The 23,098-nt window shown below is 36.6% G+C and overlaps 1 protein-coding gene across 4 annotated transcripts; it reads left to right on the top strand.

Annotated features, from left to right (window-relative positions):
* Positions 1-692: 692 nt before the first annotated feature.
* LOC126814955 (uncharacterized) lies at positions 693-17,275 on the top strand. Of its 4 annotated transcripts, none has more exons than XM_050540426.2 (11): positions 693-798; positions 2,430-2,726; positions 3,655-3,969; positions 4,925-5,078; positions 5,936-6,090; positions 6,430-6,591; positions 11,630-11,699; positions 12,138-12,400; positions 13,677-13,852; positions 15,629-15,755; positions 16,612-17,275. In XM_050540426.2, the coding sequence occupies exons 2-11, from the start codon at positions 2,444-2,446 to the stop codon at positions 16,848-16,850; spliced, it is 1,944 nt and encodes a 647-aa protein (XP_050396383.2). In that variant the 5' UTR covers positions 693-798; positions 2,430-2,443; the 3' UTR covers positions 16,851-17,275. The 4 variants fall into 4 exon arrangements, with proteins under 4 accessions (XP_050396383.2, XP_050396386.2, XP_050396382.2 ...); XM_050540429.2 differs by having other exon boundaries at positions 766-831; positions 5,936-6,087; XM_050540425.2 differs by having other exon boundaries at positions 774-831.
* The last annotated feature ends 5,823 nt before the right edge of the window (positions 17,276-23,098 follow it).

Below are 23,098 nucleotides of genomic sequence, written 5' to 3'. Positions count from 1 at the left end.
CCTTTTTAACATGTCAATTATTAAGTGGCTCATGAAATATAAAGTAAAACTACGGACCTTTGGTAAATGAAAATCGATAGAAAAGCAAGATCGGTATATTCCGGTGTTTTGCGGTTTATACCGGTAATTATTTCACCCTCTTTTATGGTATATTCCAATGACTTTCGGGTATCACCTGTAGTGCCACACAAATGGGGGATAGGCACTATTTCATTTCATGTTAAATAGAGTACTTTTTTATTCGGCTAAACATTGTGTTTTGTTAACCTCCGCTTTCCATGATGAGGGTCAAGGTCATAAAACGTACGCTGAGAGTAACGTTGGCAATCTGTTTCACAGAGAATTACGAGTCTCGTATAATATCTCTGTCATAGATGACTGCCTTAACACGTGCTGTCACAGCACGCGGTGTGAATCAATGGCTGAATGGCGCGTGCATTGTTCACATAAGACATAACTGCTTCGGAGAGAATGCTGCATTTTAGTCATTTTAATACCCATTTACACTAAATCGGAAATAATTTTTAACTACAAATACGTCAAACGCCTTTATTTATTTTTCCAATATATACAAAAAATGTTTTGGAATTTAATTTGTCGCAGGAAAAAAATTAATATTTCTAGCTCATTAAGCCGCATCAATGTCATCCTTATCAGTGATTGTCGCGGCCAAGCAAATATTCACTGCGGATCAGTGTGTAACGTTGGCTCAGTTCAGCTCAACATTGCTGCTTCTCTCTCCGCATGACATATTGTCTTGTTTACGATCTCTCCGCATGACGTAGTGTCTTGTTTGCGGTAGGTAACCTATTCACATATGTCCATAACTGTGTACGTATGGGTATTTTGTATCAGTTTAGAAAGCATAACGTATGCATGTAGTCGAGAGGGATAACGTGTCTGTATTGATACCTACAGTCTATATGCATAACGTCGTGTGTATAGTTTACACAGTAAGTGGCCTAATTTTAATACTGTGTGAAATAACTAGTCGAAAGATACTGTCCTGGACTATAAATAGATTGTTATTTATGTTCTCATACGAATATTTAGCTTTATTTAATCATATTATAACGTTGGCTTGCACAATAAATTGTGTGTATGTAAGTTACACGAAATAAGACTATATACACGGTATGGTGATTAAATCAATAAAGCCCGGGTAGATCTCCATATACAACTGTACATCCGGGCTGTCAGAACAAGAAAGTGTTGCCTATTAAATAACCGACATTCTGTCCGCGGTGTCGGTCAATCTACCCACCAGTGCAGATCATGACACCAGTGTTGCAAATTTGCGACGTTCCCTAATCTACTGGCAATGGAAATAAAACGAAATTAAATGTGGTTTAACGTCCTACTGTTCTGCTCCTATACTGGGCTAATGAAAACGGGCATACGCCATAATGTGTGCTATGAGGGAAATTTTGCCCCGGGCAGCGGCACTATCGCGTACTCTTATATCGAATTCCAACTGCCAAAGGGATCTTTTACGTGCATTCCCATGTATACACGGGACCTCGGTTTTTCGTCTCATCAGAAGGACTAGACAGTTGTCCTTGTCAGGCCCTCCGTTCTGCACCACTGACAAGGGGAAACCACGGCGGAAAATCTGGATGAACTTTCTCGGCCAATGCAGGGATCGAACATCCGACCTCCAGACTAGCGAGCCAGCGCCTTACCCACTTATCCACCGTGGCTCCTACTAGCAATGGATTGTGATTGGCATGTTCTACTACAACCGTTCCTAGTCAAACGTCTGTATTGAAGCAGTTCTCGACAGTGGTATATGGAGAAAGTCGTGGGTCCGGTATCAAACACGTGGTAGAACAAAAGACACAATTCACATAGTAAATATTCACAGCTTACAATACAAAATATTCCTCGTCACATCGAAAATGGTCGAAAATGAGCATCTCTGTAGTACGGTTATTGAAAAATGAATTGAGCATTATGGAAGATTAGGAAAGATTTTACAAGAGGTGCATCATCGGGTGTCGTTATCTATATAGGTTTGGTGTTGCCTGCAGGGACTAAGTCGTTGATTTGGATGCCACCACTACCTAGTGATGAGAAATGTGAATAGATCAGTTTATAAACTATAGGGTAAACAGTGATAATTTCAAATTAAACTAAAAACTTATAAAGTCCCACTGTACTATATTATTTCCCGCTGTATTATTTTGTATGGTATGGTGTTGTGATAAAGTCCCACTGCAATATTTTGATGTTTTGTATAGTTGACCCGTAGAGTCCCGCTGCAGTATTTTGATGTTTTGTATAGCTGACCTATAGAGTCCCGCTGCAATATTTTGATGTTTTGTATAGCTGACCTATAGAGTCCTACTGCAATATTTTGATGGTTTGATGTAGAGTCCCGCTGCATTATCTTGTATAGTGGTGTCTAGTATCTGCTGTTTATATTTCAGACCGTTCCATAGCCATGTTAGCCGTACATTCCCATGTTTCCTCCCCAAAAATTGGGAAATCTGATCTAATCCAAACCATCATGGAACCGAAGAACGAGGACAGGGTAACTACTGAGAAGGTCGACGAATCAGCACAATGGGCTGAAGGAAATAAACGCGGAGATGCTACTGGGCCAAACCCTTTGGCAGAAGAAAATGAAAAACTGAAAAAAGAAATTGAAAAACTAAAACAAGAAAATGAAATGCTAAAAAAAGTAAAGAGTAGAACAAACGAAGTTAAACCAGGTTCACTACCCGGTAAGATTGCTAATCATTACGTACTGGGACTTAAAGAGAGAGAAATGGGGTTTAACATCCACTCGACACAAACTAGGTCATTTCGGTACTAACATATGGTTTAATTTTATTTCAATAATTCGCTTGCGCGTAGGTGTTTTTAGCAGTGGGAGGAAACCGGAGGACACGGAGAAAACCCACGAGGTTGGACAGGCGACCCTACTCCTTGTCACATACAACCGGGGATTCGAAACCACGCCAATTGACCCAATGACAGGCCTTATGATACAGCGCGCACGTGCTAACCATTCGGCCATCCAACCCTCCTCTGAGACTTAAAACTATCGTTTTTGTTTTTAACAAACAAGTATACTGTCTTAAAAATAGCAGGAAAATAAAGTTTTGCAAACTGTTTCAAGGAATATCAGCGCATCCTAATGTTGGCGCTATGTGCTGCCACTTCAGAAACATGGGAATGGTAATTTTAAACATGGAATAGTTGCTTTAAAAAAACAAAAATATTCTGAATATTGACTTATTAACTGACCAACATTTTAAGACAAAACGTGTCGTGACGTGCGCCAGAATGTTTCAACATCTATAGTCAACCCAAATACTATTTAATTAACAATTAAATTAAAAACACTTATATGGATATACTACTTCTAAATTTAGTATATTCAAAAGTAGTATATCCATCCATTTAAGTGTTTTTAATTTGTGAAATCTACCTCTATATGTCTTACAAGGATTAAATTAACAAGTAGTATATAATCAATTTTTAAAAAATGATTGTGTTTCCTTACTTATAAACATCGGCGTACATTTTGAGCGTGGATCAAATCGTGGAAAATTTACTATTTTCAGGAAAACGAGACTTTTAATTCTTGTTCGATTTTCTCAGCAATATTGTTGAGAAATAGTATCGCTATTTTATTGTATGTTACAGGTATAATACCATTAACAAAGCGATGTGGTAGGATGGCCAAAGAAGACCGAAGGAAGTTTATTGACCACATGTCGTTTCTTATTGAAGAATTACACCCAAAAGATCTAATTGCCATGATGTTTTCAAAGTTTCTTATTAACGAAGACGAAGAAGAAATACTTAACATAATACTGGAGAATCAGGGCAGAAAAAGGTGTGCCGAAAAAATGCTAGTCATGTTATTGAGGTGTGGCAGATATGCGTACACAATTTTCCTGAAATGTTTAGAACTAACGGGTTATAGAAATGTTATCAAGAAACTAGAACCCAACTGTGGTGAGTATAGTATTCGCTTGTCTTTACATCGCACTTGTATTATCACAATAATACATGTATTCAGAAACCTCACCAGTGCATCCATGGAAGACCAAACGACTCTTTGTTCACTGTTCTAAATTATTAATTATTAATTCATCGTCCTTAATTCTTATGTCTTTATTTGTAGTGTATTTCTACATTTATACACTTAAATTACCAGTATATGAACAGATATCATGAAATTCTCGTTGAGATCCGAATTTTGACTTTAAAGGAGCTAAATCGCTAATATTTGGGACCTAGAAATTGACCCAAATGGGTCGCAACGCATATAATAATGTAATCTGATTGTATATAAACTGATTTACATTCAATTGTTTCCGTTTTGACTCTTAATCTCAAATCAGTTATGTCCAGCGAAATACGGCATGAGTCTCAACCGAATGTCAATTTCTAGCGTCTGGTTATTCCAGTCTATCGCGCATGCTCTCCAGATTATGGCGTCGCCGTTTGACATGAGTTGTGGAATATATCAAGCCTCGTTCTTTCTGGTCACTTGTTACAAATGACGCTGAAACGCCCTCCAATGGTAAAATGTTTATTTTGTCATAAATATTGGATATCAGAAGCCTACCTTTTCCCGGTAAGATCACAACATCAATGTTGAATTGAAGTGACAAATAATTCGTGTTTTCAACGTGAAACACTTTGGATGATATTGTGTTAGAGACTTAGCTCCTTTAAATACCAAGTGAAAATGTCAAATTGCGAAACCTCTCTTATAATTGTCCCTGGTTACCGAACCCAGGATGACGTGACATAGCTTATAATTATGTTGATTTCTCTATTCAGCCCCGCCCCCTCAGCCCCGCCCACTTACCACACCTAGGCTAATACCTTGCCTATTAAACATCTGGCATCTGTTACCTGGTCATAATGTACACATGCTGCACTTGTTGTCTTTATTTTGTAGAAATATTTGAGGGCAACATTAAATACCCTGGTCAACAGTATCATGAATTGATCACAAACGATCATCCAAATCGTGAAGCGTTTATCAGAAAGATAGAAGGGGAATTAGAAGAAATATACGATGAAACAGAATTAGTAGTTATTACAACATTGACGTAAGTAGTCATTTGTTATTTCTGGAAAATAAGATTACAGTATTCAGTTGATTTATTGTGACGCCTTACAATGACAATATGCGGACGTCCAATTGTCCGTTCTGAATGTCCGATTGAGACGGAATCAAATCCGTCACAGCTATGCAGGTCACGATAATGTGGTGCCAACAGTACAATGAACTAATCGCCACCTTCCCCTTCAGACCCTACTAAACAATGACAAGAACCGCCAAGAATATTGTTCGTCAGTAGTAAAGCAACAATGACAAGAACCGCCAAGAGCATTCTTCGTCAGTGGAAAAGCAACAATGACAAGAACCGCCAAGAACATTCTTCGTCCGTGGTATAGCAACAATGACAAGAACCGCCAAGAACATTCTTCGTCCGTGGTATAGCAACAATGACAAGAACCGCCAAGAACATTCTTCGTCCGTGGTATAGCAACAATGACAAGAACCGCCAAGAACATTCTTCGTCAGTGGTATAGCAACAATGACAAGAACCGCCAAGAACATTCTTCGTCCGTGGTATAGCATTCAATGATGTCATAAGACAGGGACAAAATTATAGATAATACAAATTGACGGTTCCTGTCGGTGACTGGTAAGATATTAAATAATGTATAATAGAAATTGACGGTTCCTGTCGGTGACTGTTAAGATATTAAATTGACAAAATTACGGGTAATTGAAACTTCAACAAAGCTACTTATTTCCATCAGGTTACTTCAAAAACTGTATGATATGAATTCAGTTTCGAAATAGAAGCTTCATACCTCTTAATTCCTTATCCATTATCTCGTTGAGCATACAGCGCTTCCATATCAGTTTGTTGAAATAGTTATTTATTTTTTACAGTAAGGGCTGTGTTCAGGTCACGTTCCATCTGATATCACTGGGTTCAAAGAGTGAAAATGAACTTCGTGAAATTCTAGAACAAAAGGTGAAGTCTGGATATATTGGTGAAAATAAAGTATCAACAGAGGGATTTTCATTTAAGAAAATTGAAGGTGGTATGTGTAAAATAACTAATGTTTTTGTTTCATATATTTGCAAATTACCCAAATTGGTTTCTAGTCATAGTCTTGTACTTTAAAGTTATTTATTGTTTATTGATAGCTTCATATTGTCATTGTTATTTAATTCTATCTATATTCCTTTAAAAAAATTCAACTGAAAACACATTTATTTAATCAGGCTTTTAACTGACTCTGTATACAATCATCTCCATAATCTTGTTTGTTAATTAATGATTACATTGTCACTTTATAAAGTGCCCCTGAACATGTCATATGAAAGGGCGCACTATAAATATGTTGTAATAATAATAATAATAATAATTTACATCAAAGGGAATGGCGAGGAAACGGTTACTGACAGAAGTGTGGTTCAAGATTCGCAACTCGTAACCCAGGAAAACTTTAATAAACTAAAAGAAAAGATTGATGAATTGGAGGGGTTTAATATGAGATTGCTACAACACATTGCTGAATTAGAAACAGAACTTGAAGAAGGTAGGTTAGAACAGAACAAAATATTACTGAAACAATTTTTGACTTTAGAAAACCTGTTATAGGTCAGAAGTTGAGGGGCGAGATATTTTACCCCACTAATTAACATACAAATGCCCCATGGCGATCCATCTTGAATATTTAAATTTACCCAGGAGTGCCAGGGTGGCATCATCCGGATTCTGAATCAACATATATTGAAGATACATAATCCATAACATAAACATTAGGCTGACTATATTTCCAGGTTTGTCGACCTATTATGGTCCATGATTATACGGAAAATAGCGTTTTGAGCTTCTGGACCCTGTAGAGGTCATAATTCTTTTTTATTTGAAAACCCGTTCAAATATATCACAGCTGCACCATATTTATGGTTGAGTCCGAATTTCGTGAAAATGACCACTGTCCATTACGCAACTACTGGAAATCATGTAATACCAAGCTTTATGACCAACGAGGGGGGGGGGGGGCAAATGTTATCTGATACTGATGAAACTTTTGGCAAGTACTTTGGGTCCTTAACACATATTTTATGTGTAATTGAACAAATAGTGTCGTCTCTGACAGGACCGGATATACCAGTATCGAACTCATCAAAGATATTTGATTCTTAACATATGGATCCAGCGGTGTTTGATGAGTTGTTGCGACGAGTGGGTCCCAAAATCAGCAAGGTGGTCCATCCTGAAATTGATGATAGTCTTCACATTCCTAGCCACTAGTGACTAGTATCCAACGCTGCAATATCAGTTCCTTGTGACCTACAAGGATTGCCGTCTATGTGTGCCCCACGACAGTCAAGTAGTTGATAAATTACATGGCAGACTGTCGGATATTAAAAGAATTAAAACTGAAGCATTCTCTTGAAGATGGCAGAATTGGTCTTCTTGATCCACATTATCTTGCATTAAGTTTGACGAGTGACCGGCGAAAATTTAATCATATAATTCATTCTGGTTGATTATATGGCTTTATGTGCCCTTTCGGTGGGCACTACGTGTGTGGCGTGTAATGCTGGATACATATTGATGTGTTAGACTCCGTCAGATAAGACTGCGTCATGTTAAACTTAACTTCCATTATATACTGAGCGCCATGGAAAACGCATCACTTAGTTTTTCGTATAACAAAATGATCCTGTAAACATATCTTATTTATTTTGCTTCTTATTGTGAACAATATTCAAATGGGAACACATCAATAACAACACATTTGTACACTTATGGATGTTTAATCTGTAATCAAGGGTACAAAGTCAGAGGGGTCAAAACCAAAAGTACGACACAGATGTCAGTAGCGCGTGTGTCCTCCACGGGCCATTATCACGGTAGGCTACAGCATTAACGCGACCCCTGCAAATGTGTAGGGCGGTTCGGTGATGAAATGTGAAGCCTCCCCACACCATTACACTTCCCCCACCCCATCGATTCGTTTCGAAGACGCAGCAGTCTGCAAGACGTTCCCCAAGACGTCACCACACACGTTGACGGCCATCAGCGTGATAAAGATGAAAACGACTCTCATCACTGAAGAGCACACTTTGCAGGCTACTCTTCTCCATGTCTGGTGTCCTTGAGCCCACGGAGTCCTACTTCTCTTAGACGACATCTTACGGTGTTGGCACTTACTGGTCCTTGTCTTCCGACGACTGCTGCACCTGTTCAAGTCGCTGGGCCGAATCTGTCACGCAGATGATTGACCCGGATGTAGCGGTATTGAGCCTGGGTTGTAACGCGTTGTGGACCAGGACGTTGAAGGTCACGTGTTGATCTAGTAACTCGAACACGTTCCACCAACCTTACAATAGTGGACTGATGACAATTGAATTGTCTGGCAATAGCACGTGTAGACATGCCAGCCCTGAACATTCCCATGGCTTCATTCCGTTGATTTTCAGTAAGTCTCGGCATCTCTAGCTCGATTCCTTCACACGTCCAACAACAAATTACGACAGATTGACGTTTCACAGTTCATGTACTGCACATTAATGGCGTTTTTGTGAGTCGATTAGATTAGGTTTTGATTTGCTAGTACGATTTGGTATGATTTCGATTTGATTAGCTATGGTCCACAAATGTGAAATTTGATAATTACGATTTGGTAAGATGGCTGCCATCACGGACACCGATCAGAAAAAAAAATTGTCTCTGCTAATTATTGATGACTTGTTAAAGACAAATGAAGGTTATCTACGCAAAAAAGGAAAATGGTTGCCTGAAGTGACAAACTGAAGTGACAAAACAGGTAAAAAGTGTCCTGAGAAAACCTAGGATCGAGGAATATATTGAAAAAACTGTAAATGAATAAAATTGCTTAGAGGTGATCTAACATTATTGTGGACTATAAGGTTAACATTAAACACGTCAAACGCGTTTTAAAAAAAACATTTTTTATGGAGAAAAACAACAATAAGCATTAAAAATTACTTACGACGTCGAACATTCCGCCATTTTGAAAAAGTCAAATCTAATCGCCTAAACACCTCCTGGGACGATTAGGTTGATTTGCCTAATCAGTTGAGTTAAATCGTCTCACAAATGTAACGATTAGCATAATCAACTTGGTTCACAAATGCGTATAATAGCTAATCGGTCTAATCTAATCGGTTCACAAAAACGCCTTAAGTTGAAAATATGCTTTTAAAGGGCTCACACACAATGCTGCACGTGAATATTGGGGTTTTCATGTGCATCTCGTGCAATTTTTTTTTTTTTGCACACGGGCCGATATTTTTTGCGTTTGGGAGCATTGTGTGAACCAATAGTTCATAGTATTGCATGGTATTATACATACAAAACCACCTAGTAATAAAATATTTGGGGAAAAAAAGTGATGCGTTTTCCATGGCGCTCAGTATAATTGCGTGTGTGGCGTGTAAAGTTGGACACACATTAGGCCTACTGGCTTTTGTATTAGACTGTCGTCATGTTAGACTTCCCTTTTAATTGGATCATCTTGGCATATTTATTCTTTATACCGTAAGGACGGCAACTATTGAGTTGGTGCATGCCCAAACCTAAGGGCGGTGACACGTCCACTTTTTTAAAAAATTAATATTTCGTCTGTAAATTTGGTCGAGTCGTACTACATTTTCATCCTGATGCAAATTAGACATATCATTTGATTATTTTTCAAAGACAGAGAGTTATATCGCGGGAAATGTACTTCAAATGCGATACCGATGTCTGGCTGTTCCATTTGCCTCCCAAGGCAACCCAAAACAAGCCAATACTACCAAATACTCATCAAATGCTACCCAGTATGATCAAATAACAACCTAGCTGTCAAATAACAGCACATTTGTATAATAACTACAACGAATATTCGATATTTTACAGAAAATTGAAATGTTTATACAGTTATCTCCCTTTACAACCGATAAATAGATTTTAGATTGATACTCTGTTTAATCATCTTCTTTGGATTTGCATTTAGTTTCCAAGACGACAAACTTAAAATAAGAAAAACAAGTATAACGGTATACTATATTTTATTCCCAAATCTGTCTCTTACCACGTGATAGTGACAAGGCGTGGGGTCGTCTGTCAAACAAGTTGGGTTTTCTCTGATCCCCCGGTTTCATTTCATTGTTAAACACCCCGTCGCGAACTATATGTTAGTCTCGAAATTACCTAGTTAGTGTCGATTATTCATTTAGGTGGTAATGACATCGCCGCAACATCGTTACCTGTGGATATACAACGAAGAATAATTAGAATTTGTTCAATATCGACAGCATTCGAAGAATTGGTGAAATTTTGACGAGAGGTTTTTTTTTTTAAAAAAAAGGCGCCTGGTTTGGAACCGGAATCATTTAAAAGACAAAGAAGACGCGTTAATAAGTCATTAAAAGACAGATATAAAGATAAATTCGTGGGCTTTCCTGACATATTATACCCAAATGATTTTTTACAGGACCGCGTGCACTCGTAGACAACGTGTTATACTAAAATCACCAGGATGAAAAATATAGAATAAGAAGACTGTTGAGAAGGCCACGAGTTCGTTAAATGAACATTTTAAAATCAACCTCTAAATTACTCTTTTATTTGGATGTTTGGCTGTTTATTTTATAAACTGATTTTATTCTTTTTTTATACTTTTATACTTCTTTTAAAACTCTTTTTATGTTATGTTATTCAGGTATATTGGTATGCTTTTAACGTGTAATATTCTATGAATACACATTCTTCATAGTAGTAGTGTTGCTCATTTCCAACGCTTTCATGAATTGAAATTTAAATTAAAACTATAACTTGAAATATAAAAGTATTAAAGTTTAACTGTAAATAATTGATGGTTTCTGTTAGAGTGTAACTGTAAATATAGAGTAAGTTATGTGTATTATGTTTATCATATGAAATACTGAGATATATAATTCAGTACAATTATTGGAAATATTATCACCTTTTCTCAGGAAAGTTCCCACTTGAGATAACCTGAAGGACAAAAACCTTCTGTCCAGGAAAGTTCTTGCTAGAGATCAATATTATACTACCATGAAACCCTTATAAAACGCGGCGTTTCCTCTTGAAATATTCAGTACAAATCCTATAAATATGATATAGTCTTCTATTACTGTGTACGATCAAAGGCTTATGACGCACATTGATGCACAGTGTTCAAAATCGAGGGGAAACATGACATGTGTCGAATATTTTAGAAAACTGCCGAGTTAACTGTTGAGGTAACTGCCGAGTTAACTGTTGTGGTAACTGTTTGGCTAACTGTGTATACATTATAGCTGTTTTAGTAACTGTGTATAAATATGCATTATAATTTCACCTATAACATATTTGGATTTGAATAGAAATCCAGATTTTAAAAAAAAATGTGCAATGATATCGAAGATTGAATATAATATAAAGTGGGTACTAACTGAAGTATGTAGACTACTTTGACTTTGAAATTAACAAAAATTAAAACACCGCATCAAAAATAAAATCACTGCATCCGTAGCCCCCACATCTTCCACCTGATGAATTAGTATATAATATGATCGTATTAATACAATATTTGATGGTGTTTTATATTTTAGGTGATGCTGTAGATGTCCAACCTGGCATACCTAATTATGATAAAACAGATGCTACAGGTTATAGCAGCAGGTATGAATGGATATTACCCTACAGGCTTATTGTTTTGTTAAATAGTTTCTTATTTCATAAATTGTCTCCTCAAAGAAGGTTATGAAACCATAGCACCGAAACTTCTATACGGGTTTATACACGTGTGGTGGTACGTGCAAGAGAGTCGCATTTCACACACAACAAAACCCACAAGACAAACTGGTGGACAAAACAAGTCACCCAGAGATGACAAGAAATAAACAACAAATAGCACATCAAGTGGGGTGGGGGGAGGGGGGCAGCAGCCGTTAGTGTTAGTGTCAACTACTACAATACTAAGTGCAATAGAATTTCACCACAAAGACGAACCGCGAGAAATAAACAACAAGGCTTAATTCAAGTAGACATCGTATTCCATTAGAACCATTCTCATAAAATAGATTTAATCATTTTATAATTTCCAATTTCTATAAATAGGCTAAGTGAAGCTACAGCTGCACCTGTACATGAGGAACCAATGATGTCGGTAGAAAACTTTGATACTGAAGAATATGATATGAATCATGTAAAGCGTGGAATGGCTATTATAATTAATAATAGATATTTTGAACACATGGTTGAACGAACAGGAACAGATAAAGATGTCAAATCATTGACTCGGATCTTTCAAAAACTTGGTTTTTATGTGGAATGTTTTCAAGATTTACCAAGGGCTCGAATGAAGAGTGTTTTAACAAGAGGTACGAACCTGACAATCTGATCCATAGTCGAGTGAGAGAGAGAGAGAGAGAGAGAGAGAGAGAGAGAGAGAGAGAGAGAGAGAGAGAGTGTGTTTAACGTCCACTCGACACAAACTAGGTCAAATTTTTTATTTCAATAATTCGCTTGTGTGTAGGAGTCTTTAGCAGTAGGAGGAAACCGAAGGACCCAGAGAAAACCCACTACGTTTGACAGGCGACCCTACTCCTTGTTACGTACAACCGGGGATTCGAAACCACGCCAGTTGACTCAACGACAGGCCTTATGATACAGTGCGCACGTGCTAACCCCCCTCGAGAGTATAGTTGGACTCACACGAGAAGGGGGGTTGGATGGCTGAATGGTTAGCGTGCGCGCGCTGTATCATAAATTCTGTCATTGAGTCGACTGGCGTGGTTTCGAATCCCCGGTTGTACGTGGCAAGGAGTAGGGTCGCCTGTCCAACCTCGTGGGTTTTCTCCAGGTCCTCCCGTTTCCTCCCACTGCTAAAGACCTCTACGCGCAAGCGAATTATTGAAATAAAATTAAACCATATGTTAGTCCCGAAATGACCTAGTTTGTGTCGAGTGGACGTTAAACCCCATTTCTCTCTCTCTCTCTCACACGAGAATGATATAATATACTGTCGTAAAAGTAAGGGGGTTGAACAGAATATCCATCCTACTGGCATCAGTTGAATCTAATAGAACTATAAAGAAATTGCTAGCTTCAAATAGAATTGATTAAACCTCTACTTATTAAAACTAGTACATGTACCACAAGGTCTTAAAAGGCTAACAGCTTTTATAATGAACACTGCAGTCATTTTGATGGTCACTGCTATAGGCAATCCTAATTCCAAATGTTCACGGACACTTCTAATGAGAATACTAAAACAACTAACCACATATCAAGATCCATTATGTAAGATTTAGATAAAGACCTGACCGTTCCTTGCTATAATAGTTCCCAAACAGATAATAAATATATTAACACTTTCATCCAAATTACATGTACTTTATTCTGAGTGAACTTATCACTGTTTGAGGATATACCATAGATTGTTCATTATCGTAGAAACGGTACTTGATAACCGAGTCGCAGTCTTGTTTTTCTAATGTATTACCATTTTTTTCAAATCTAGCGGATGTTTAATTCTATTTAAATCTCGACCAGCCGTTGATCTATAGAGAAGATTATAACCTTATTATGTTTATAAATGTCTAAATAATAATTTATTGGTGTATAAAGATTTATATGTCCATATTTTTCATATAGCTGCATCAGAAGACCATAGCGATTCAGATTGTTTCGTGTGTGCTATATTATCACATGGTGAAGAAGAAAGTGTATTTGGTATAGATGGCCCAATAGAAATAAAAGAATTGTTAGCTCCATTTAAAGGTGATAATTGTAGAAGTTTGACTGGTAAACCTAAAATATTCTTCATTGAGGTACTTTTTTTTTATATTTTATAGTTTTTGACGCCCACTTGAAAATGTGGTCGTATGTTGCCGTACGTATAATGTTTTCATATTTTGCCGCCGCCTCCGACGGCCATCCGTACGTCCGTCTGTATGTCCTCCCGCCGTCTACAATTTCTTGTGAACACTTTACAGACTACATTTATCATCTGATTGTTTTTAAATTGATATTATGTTGTTTATGTCAGTGAGAAGCCTATTTAATTTCAATAATTTCGTTTCGTTTTATTTCTTTTGGAGGTGACACTTGTTTCACTTTATTGCTCCTTGTGAACGCTCTAATGACCAAATATATCATCTGATTTGTATGAAATTTATATGCATCATTTATATTAGTGAAGCGCAGAATCCTATTGAATTTCGGCAATTTCCGTTAATTTCTTATGGAGTTGTAGTCTATCTTTGACTTTGTTGCACGTTGTAACCGCTGTAACGACGAAAGGTATCATCCCATCTGTATGAAATTTATACGCATCATTCAAATTAGTGACACGAGGAATCCTATTGAATTTCAGCAATTTCCCATAATTACTTCTAGAGTTATCAGCCTTGTTTAACCTTGTGAACCCTCGAATGATGAACGTTATCATCTGATCTGTACGAAATTTATATACATTATTTAAATTATTAAATCAAAAAAAAGAAAAATAGTCTAATTTCAACAATTTTTGTAAATTTTTTCCAGAGTTGGGGCCCATGTGTACCCCCAAACGAAAATTATTATCTGATCTGTATGAAATTATCTTCTAAATGGCCCATATTTCTTTCAAATAATTGCGACAACCGTTAAAGACCACCCGGACGATTTAGCTGCCTTGGGCGTATATTGCGTTGCTTGGTAACCTATCTTTTTTTTATTAACAATATTATGGCAAGTGCTCAGGTTAAATAAGAAACTTTAGATTTATCTCAATATAATCAGTGGATGAAACTGTTAGATTCTTTATGTAGAATCAATTATTCTTGTCCCAAGCCAAGATTCTAAATTGTTTAGATTTGTTTTGAAAGACATACTGATTTCCTGGTGTCAAGAGAAGTTGTAGATAAACGTGTTGAATCGCAATGTTTTACCATGATGAACTTGTCTGTGACCCAGACTTGTGTGCAGTGACCAATTCGCGTCTTGTTGTAATCCTCTACTATTTGCTGTGTTTAAATTACCCCTAAGCATCATCAAATACTTGCATTATTCAAGTCACTTTATGAAAAATTTGACAGCGGCACTCTAAAAGAGTCACGTAACCCTGATAAGATGTTTCGAACTGAAACCTTTAGACAAGGTATTTAGACCGTTGTTTTTGGTAAGTGGGTATCTGTATATGTTTAAACTTCCGGGCTTACTGATGGAGCCAATATTTAAATATAACTGAATTTGTCCTCAATAAATAAAAAGTTAAATTGGTGAACCAACCAACCTTCTTTATTATTTTGAAATAACAAATTCGAATGAACTATACACCCGGGCATGCAAATGAATAGTTATGACATCATAATACTTTTACCTGAGACAGTTACTGTCTTCGTGTGGACCCACAGTGTACGCCGTTGATGAATGAGGGAGGAGTGACAATTCAAAGTTAAGTGTCCACAAGAACAACAACAACAAAGTGAGTGAGGTGTAGATACCGGTATAGTCTCGGTGTAAAAAATATAATCATATATAGTACACAAGATTAGTTCACAATAGTTTCAGCTGCTCCATTAACATTACTTCAATTTGTAATTTAATATGATATTATTATTCAGGCTGGTTTTGGTTTTAAGTTAGATGATGGTGCAATAAGAAAAGATGGCGGTGTAGAAGTTCAAGATAAAAACACACAGATAATTCCTACTGAAGCTGACTTTTTAATTGTTAATGCTGCTGTACCAGGTCTGTTTCTTTCTAGTTTCTAGTTATTGATGTATTTGTTAGCTTTGTTGACTGTTAAATATTGAAAGATTAAACCCTGCATTTTTATAACACTGGTAGTTATTATAACCGAATAGACGTGATTAGATTTTAGAAGATAGAATTGCCAGGTAACATCAGGAAACTCACAGGGGCCTGTAAAATAGAATCTCTCTTTCAAAAATAATATTACGCTTAGACTTAGTATTAAGCCTAAATTCAGATTATTAAATGTAATGCAAATGAAATGAGCTGGGGTTTAACGTCCTACTGTTCTACACCGACTGGGCTAATGAAGACGGGCATACGCCATACAGTGTGCTATGAGGGAAATTTTGCCCGGACAGCGGCGCAGCAGCCTACTCTTATATCACATTCCAACTGCCATGGGATCTTTTACTTGCACGCCAATGTGTACCGGTGACCTCGGTTTTCCGTCCCTTCCGAACAACTAAACAGCTGTCCTTGTCAGTCCCACTCACAAGGGGAAACCACGCCGAAAAATCCTGATTAACTTACTTAGATTATCAAATTCAGGGGCAGATAACTCGTCCGATAAAAACTAAAGGCGGTATCCAGCATTTTACAAATTATGTCACTGTTTCTTTAATTATCTCCAATATCTTCTGAGTTTACCTGTACTCATTGCACTTTTAACTTGATCGAATTCCACCAGGTAAATCCGACAATTATTCCATGGTTAATTGGGGGAAAATCAAATTACCATCACATATGGACTCTCCCTATTTTGATAATGACGATGCTTTTATTATACCGTTAACAACATTTACAATATCAATATATTACTTATGTTATTATCATACATCTGTCTTTACAGGATTTTTGTCATGGAGAAATATTGGTACCGGTTCTTGGTTTGTACAAGCTTTATGTGAAGTCTTTCAAAAATATGGCACAAAGCTTGAACTTCTGTCTATGATGACGATGGTTAATAAAATGGTAGGTTACCATTTTGAATCGAAGATCAGGCAGGAGAATATTCCAAGAATAATACAAATGCCTTATATTGTATCAATGTTAACAAAAAATGTTTATTTTAGACCTAAAGCCCGTTAATATGTATGTACATTTCATTTTCCACTTTCACCTAATACGATATTCAAAATAATTACAGTCTAGCCTAATTACTGCTATAACCGAACTACTTTTCTTAAAACTGGATGGTTGCGATAGTAACCACCTACATGTAATATCTAGATTTTCAAGAAATACTGATTGAAGTTTTTTGTGGAACATATTTTTACTGTGATTTTTAGAGGGTTCTGCCTTCATCTGTGATATATTCTTTCAAATGTAATGGGCTCAATTTAATATTGCATGCATGTTGTATGAATAGTTGTTATTAGTAATTTTGTTGTAAATTTAAAATAATTAATCGATTTATTTCTGAAATAACACCAAGAAAGAACATAATTACTAATTATATCCAGTTATTTCTGTTTTATTTTTGTTTATTAAGAAAATTAAAATTTAATATCCTATGGACGTGGCTATTCGTGGATTGCTTTCAACAGTTTTATGGTTAGATTGAAGTACTGCGAATGGCTCAAGTATATCCGCCCTGAGCGGAAGTAAATAATCAACTATACCGAAGTCCAAAAGAAAGTATACACACTAAAAATATGACTAAGTTTTGTTTAAATCAAAAAAATGTGATAAAACTACACTGAACACGTCTCGTGCGTCCAAACTCAATATTTCTAAGCAAATAAACGGCAAACCAAATGAACATCGTACCCAAATACCGCATACAATGGAACACGACTTTGTTTGAAACAGGACGAAATGAACAGTGTATACTTTCTTTTGGACTTCAGTATACATCATACATAACAATGTCGGCCAGTGTCAACTGTAAACAGAAAATAAGACAAAATATATTATTCTACACGATTTACCCAATACTACCCAATACCACCCAACATTACTTAAATACCACCACATACTACCTAATTATGGTGAAACACTATCATAATACTTTAATTATATATAAAAAAATCGAATTTATTCGCCGAATTGGAAAAATTATGATAAACTGTATTATCAGTATCGGGTAGGTCAAGCGTCTAAAGTCAAACCAAATATGACCAAATATTTCCCAAGTCTATCCTAGGGCTGTACTATATTGCAAAAAAGGGACGATATCGATATTGGCATTTTTTTTCAACGATATAGTTAAATATCGCGATATTTAATAATATGTCACTTTGCTATTAAATAAATTAAATATATATGCATTAAAGCTGACTACAGTGTGAGTAAGAATTGTGGGTAAGAATTGCTTTATTCATACACTTTAAACTTTGCTTTTTTTTATAATATAGATTTATTAAAATATACAAAACAACATCCTTTTTTGATAAAAACGTTTCAATGCTTTTTGTACTGCTAGTACTAGCTAAGTTTTCCATAATTAAATTAAATACAACCGCTGATGTTTAAAAAGCGTCTGCTTGTGACCATGTGTAAGAAAATTCTCAAATATATCACGTGCAGCGGAAGTAAGTAGATGCAGTCTTCAAGTCTTGTATTGTAAGTTCAAACAGTTTACTATTATTATTGTATACAATGTTTTGTAATACTCTTCATATTTGGAGGATCAATAAAGATATATATATAAAATCATGACTTTAATCTGTTAGTGGCAAATATTATCATTAATAAAAGTTATTTGTTGCTTAGTCAGTGGTTACTGGTTAAAAGTTTGGGCTTGGTAACTTTGTTCCCCTAGTCATCTACAGGAGGTGGTGAACTATCCATAATTAATCGAACGGAGCTGCCTGTGCTGGTTTCTTCTCTAATTAGTCTGTTTTTATAAGGTTTTTCTATTTGATAGATAATTGGGCTATTAGATCATTTGGTTTTAACGTCTTGTCGTTCACTCTGTCTGGTATTCTTCTCTCTTCTTTCTCTATCTAATCGTTCTTTAACTTTAAAATAAGAACAACAATAATTAGGAGTAACAACAAAACACATACTTATGGAAAACAGCTACTAGTGTATTTAAGGCGACGTTTCGTAGAGTATTCTCTCAACGTTATCATACCTGCCTCATACCTGTTTTACTGTATTAGCTTGATAACGTTGAGAGAATACTCTACGAAACGTCGCCTTAAATACACTAGTAGCTGTTTTCCATAAGTATGTGTTTTGTTGTTACTCTATCCAGTTACTAAATGCCATTTAAAGAAAATAATAAGGAGATGAACTCTGAGGGGACTCACCATGGTGCATTTGGAGCCCTTAAACCATTAGATTGGTTGAGCGGCACTCAAACTCATTCGACGTTAATTTTAGAACATTCGAACAGAAATCAGAGCTTTTTTATATACTTTTTAAATAATTACTAACTCTAAAAATGATTAAATTCGAAATAAATTGAGTATTGTGTTTGAAAAACGTCCAAATACGCTTGTAATCGTGTAGATATTTATGTTTTGCGTCATTTTGAGGTGTGATTTCTACCTCACCAACAAACGCATCTGGTTGATACTGATTTTATATAGTCACGTGGTTGATACCGATTTTATAAACTCACGTGGGTGATACTGATTCTATAACTCACGTGATTGATACTGATTCTATAAACTCACGTGGGTGATACTGATTCTATAACTCACGTGATTGATATATAAGAAATGAAATGAAAATTTGTTAATCTTGGTTAATGCCCTGTTTCATCTTTTAATTGTACAATAAGCCAACTCTAATATATACGATTATGCACCTTTGTTACATCAATAGCTTGTTATAACTAATCATGCTCACTCACCTTGCATTCCATTGGATAGTTCGCACTGATGTTTGTATTTATATTCATATCTTTCTCATTTTTTATCTATTTGTATATATGCTTGATAACGACTTGTGAAACCTTGTTGAAACGTCGCAGTGAAATAAACCATAGTAATTGTTATCCATAAAAGTGTGTTTTTGATTTTGAAAATGAAATGGGGTTTAACGTCCTACTGTTTTGCTCCGAACTGGGATAATGAAGACGGGCATACGCCATACAGTGTGCTATGAGGGTAATTTTGCCCGGACAGCGGCACTACGGCCTACTCTTATATCGAATTCCAACTGTCAAGGGATCTTTTACGTGCACGCCAATGTGTACACGGGACCTCGGTTTTTCGTCTCATCCGAATGACTAGACAGCTGTCCTTGTCAGGCCCTCCTTCCTGCATCACTGACAAAGAGGAACCACGGGGATACTTCTCGTGATTATCAACAGTTTAAGGAATATAATCAATTGAACTTACGGTAATATCGTCGAACAATGTTTATAACTTCCTTTAATATATCTAGATCAGGATGAGATTCTTTGTTTTCTTTCTTACCATCGAATTTTGTCAACATGTTTTGTAGTGCTTGTATCTTTTTATTCAGGTCGTCTACATCGACATATGGTCGTTTAGTGATGTAAACATATTGTTTCTTGTTCTGGCCATCGCCTCCACCGTTAATATGGTCAACATAGCCACCGTTATTATGGTCAACATAGCCACCGTTATTATGGTCAACATAGCCACCATTATTATGGTCATCATAGCCACCATTATTATGGTCCACGTAGCCACCGTTATTATGGTCGTCGCCTCCATCGTTATGGTTGTTATCGTATCGACGGTTATTATGGTCAACATATTTTCCGTCATTATCGCTAGCTCGTCGGTTATAACGATAAATATAATCGTCTCTAGTTTGACCGTGGTCATATCCTCCTTGAAGTTCACGAGTATCAACTGCCAGTGGTCTTGCTGAATCCACCGTATGGTTAACGTATTGTCCTTTAATATGGTTAGCGTATTGCCCTTCAATATGGTTAGCATATTGTCCTTTAACACGGCTGTCGAATTGTCCTCGGTCGTGGTCATCGTACACTTCTTTGTTTTGTTTATATCGGAGAGTACCTGTAACCACTGCTTTGGCTAATATCACCAGATAGACAAAACGAATAGCAAGTCGCATTTTAAACAACTGTCTGGGAGAATTGAAAAGAATAAAATGACAGAGATATTGATATTTATCCTATCGTACAATAAAAAAAGGGTTTTATTTGATAAGTAAAACAACAACAGATGTTGATCATCAAAGCCTAATTTTAATATGATAATTTAATAATACTTGATTTGTTTTTATTAACATTAAAAGATACATCTTCACCAAAGTATTTATCGGGTGTTTATTTTCAATAAACGTATGGCAAATGTGGTATATATGAAAAATACAGACGCCCATTCATACTAGAAAAATACTGGATTACCCGAAAAACTCCGATGGGGCAAGCACGGGCGAAAAATGTTAGGATATCACTAACTGGCAACACTGGCAGCCCGACGGCTTATTGTATGCTAGCTTGACTGGGGGGGGGGGGGCATTTGTTATTTTTTGATCGAATGGTTGGGCGGTTTTGGGACCATTGAGGGTTGTAAACGTATAACATACTCTGCAAGTAAACGGCGGAAAAGAAGTTGGTAGAAAATAATTCACGAATTGTCTTAGGTCTCAGTATGTATGGTAAATGGACAGTAAGTAATGACAAGTAAACATTCTGAAAAATGGAGCCTCTCTCAATCAAGGTAGGTAACAAACATGGCTTCTAAAAACAGATTTCTTTTATAGCTTGGGGAATCTCCTAGCGAATACAAAGTTTTGTAAGGGATTTGAAGCAAGGGTTGATTGAATTTGTACCTATCAATCCGTATATAGCTGCAATATGAAAATAACGTTCTTTCCCACCTCTAGTCTAAAGCTATTTTAGAACCCTTACCGACTATTATACCTTTGTGTCAGATATGGCGAGAAACGATTCCTTTTGGCGAAAAAGAAAAACCTACAGTGAAAAATAGAAGGTAAGGATTCCATAATAGCCTTTGAACAGAGGTGGGGGGGGGTGGGTGGGGGGGTATGTTCATATTGCAGCTATATAGAGAAGGACAGGAACGGTCAGCGGGCAGGATCCGATCAAACGGTCTTAAAGTAACTACTCTAACCGTTCTTTTGTTGGTTTCTAACCTGTGACAGCTCGGCTAAATACCTTTACAGTGAAGTTGTACTAGCTTGACCACGCAACTGCAGCTGGTAGTCCAATGCCATCAGATCTATGTCACATCTAGGCTGTACAAAAAATACTTGAAAACTTTCGTATACATTTTTATAATTGAATGATGATCTAAATTATGTATATTTTGTTTATTTCTTGTCAATGTGTCGTTTATGTGAAAACGCTTTTTGCCAATTGTTTGTTAAAGGGACACAACTCCATATATGCGATGACGTGGTGCGGTGTCGTCAGATCATTTAACCAGGTGCACTTCGTTGTATTAGCTATAAACATTATATGGGTACAGATCTTTTGTGTTATTAAAATAATAACTAATGATAATAAACGCCTAAAATAACTAATGACAATACAACATCGAAAAAAAAAACCAAATCAAAAGAGAGAGAGAGAGAGAGAGAGAGAGAGAGAGAGAAATGGTGTTTAACGTCCACTCGACACAAACTTGGTCATTTCGGGACTAACATATGGTTTAATTTTATTTCATTAATTCGCTTGCGCGTAGGGGTCTTTAGCAGTGGGAGGAAACCGGACAACCCGGAGAAAACCCACGAGGCTGGACAGGCGACCCTGCTCGTTGTCACGTGCAACCGGGGAATCGAAACCACGCTAGTTGACTTAATGACAGACTTTATGATACAGCGCGCGCACGCCATCCAACCCCCCTCAAATCAAAAGAAGAAGAATGAGAAAAAAAACAACAAAAAAAGGACAATATGTCGCAAGAGCTAAATCTGCCTATTGCAGGTCTTTCTTAAGGCCTGAAATGTTATCTCAATTATTAATTAAACGTTAATTAACTTATCCAGACCATGATCAACTCTCGATGTCATCGGTAGCCTCTGGTGTTTACTGGATTAGGATCCGATTTGCTGCTCAACTTTTATTCATGATTGAATCATGAATTGGATAATCGGGACTGTTTTTATCGAACCGACTTTAGTAATGATGATCGAGGCTAGGCCGAAAATTCAATCGCTAAATTCTCGGTTCAGAGTGGATTAATTTGACTGAAATTTTCAGCAAATTCCTTTTACATTATCTAGTTGTTAACTTTTATAGTGAGAACTGCCAGCCAGCTCTTTATCTAATCCCCCATAATGTTTCTTTAATACCCAAGGTTCCCATGTGGTCACCCATCACACTACTGATCGGATTCGACGTTGATTAGACGATAACTGGTGATAGGCTGATAGCCCGGTTCTTACCTGGATATTTCTAAAAATAAATAAATAAAGGT

Source organism: Patella vulgata, chromosome 3 (genome assembly GCF_932274485.2).
Source record: "Patella vulgata chromosome 3, xgPatVulg1.2, whole genome shotgun sequence".
Taxonomy (NCBI): domain Eukaryota; kingdom Metazoa; phylum Mollusca; class Gastropoda; family Patellidae; genus Patella; species Patella vulgata.
Note: the sequence above shows the minus strand (reverse complement) of the source record. Positions and strands in the feature narration are given on the sequence as shown.

Excerpts from the sequence above, each read along its gene's own strand:
- LOC126814955 (XM_050540426.2), top strand. The coding sequence starts at position 2,444 with ATGTTAGCCGTACATTCCCATGTTTCCTCCCCAAAAATTGGGAAATCT. Across the intron at positions 6,592-11,629 it reads AGAAACAGAACTTGAAGAAG|GTGATGCTGTAGATGTCCAA; the intron begins GTAGGTTAGAAC and ends TTTATATTTTAG. Across the intron at positions 11,700-12,137 it reads GCTACAGGTTATAGCAGCAG|GCTAAGTGAAGCTACAGCTG; the intron begins GTATGAATGGAT and ends TTCTATAAATAG.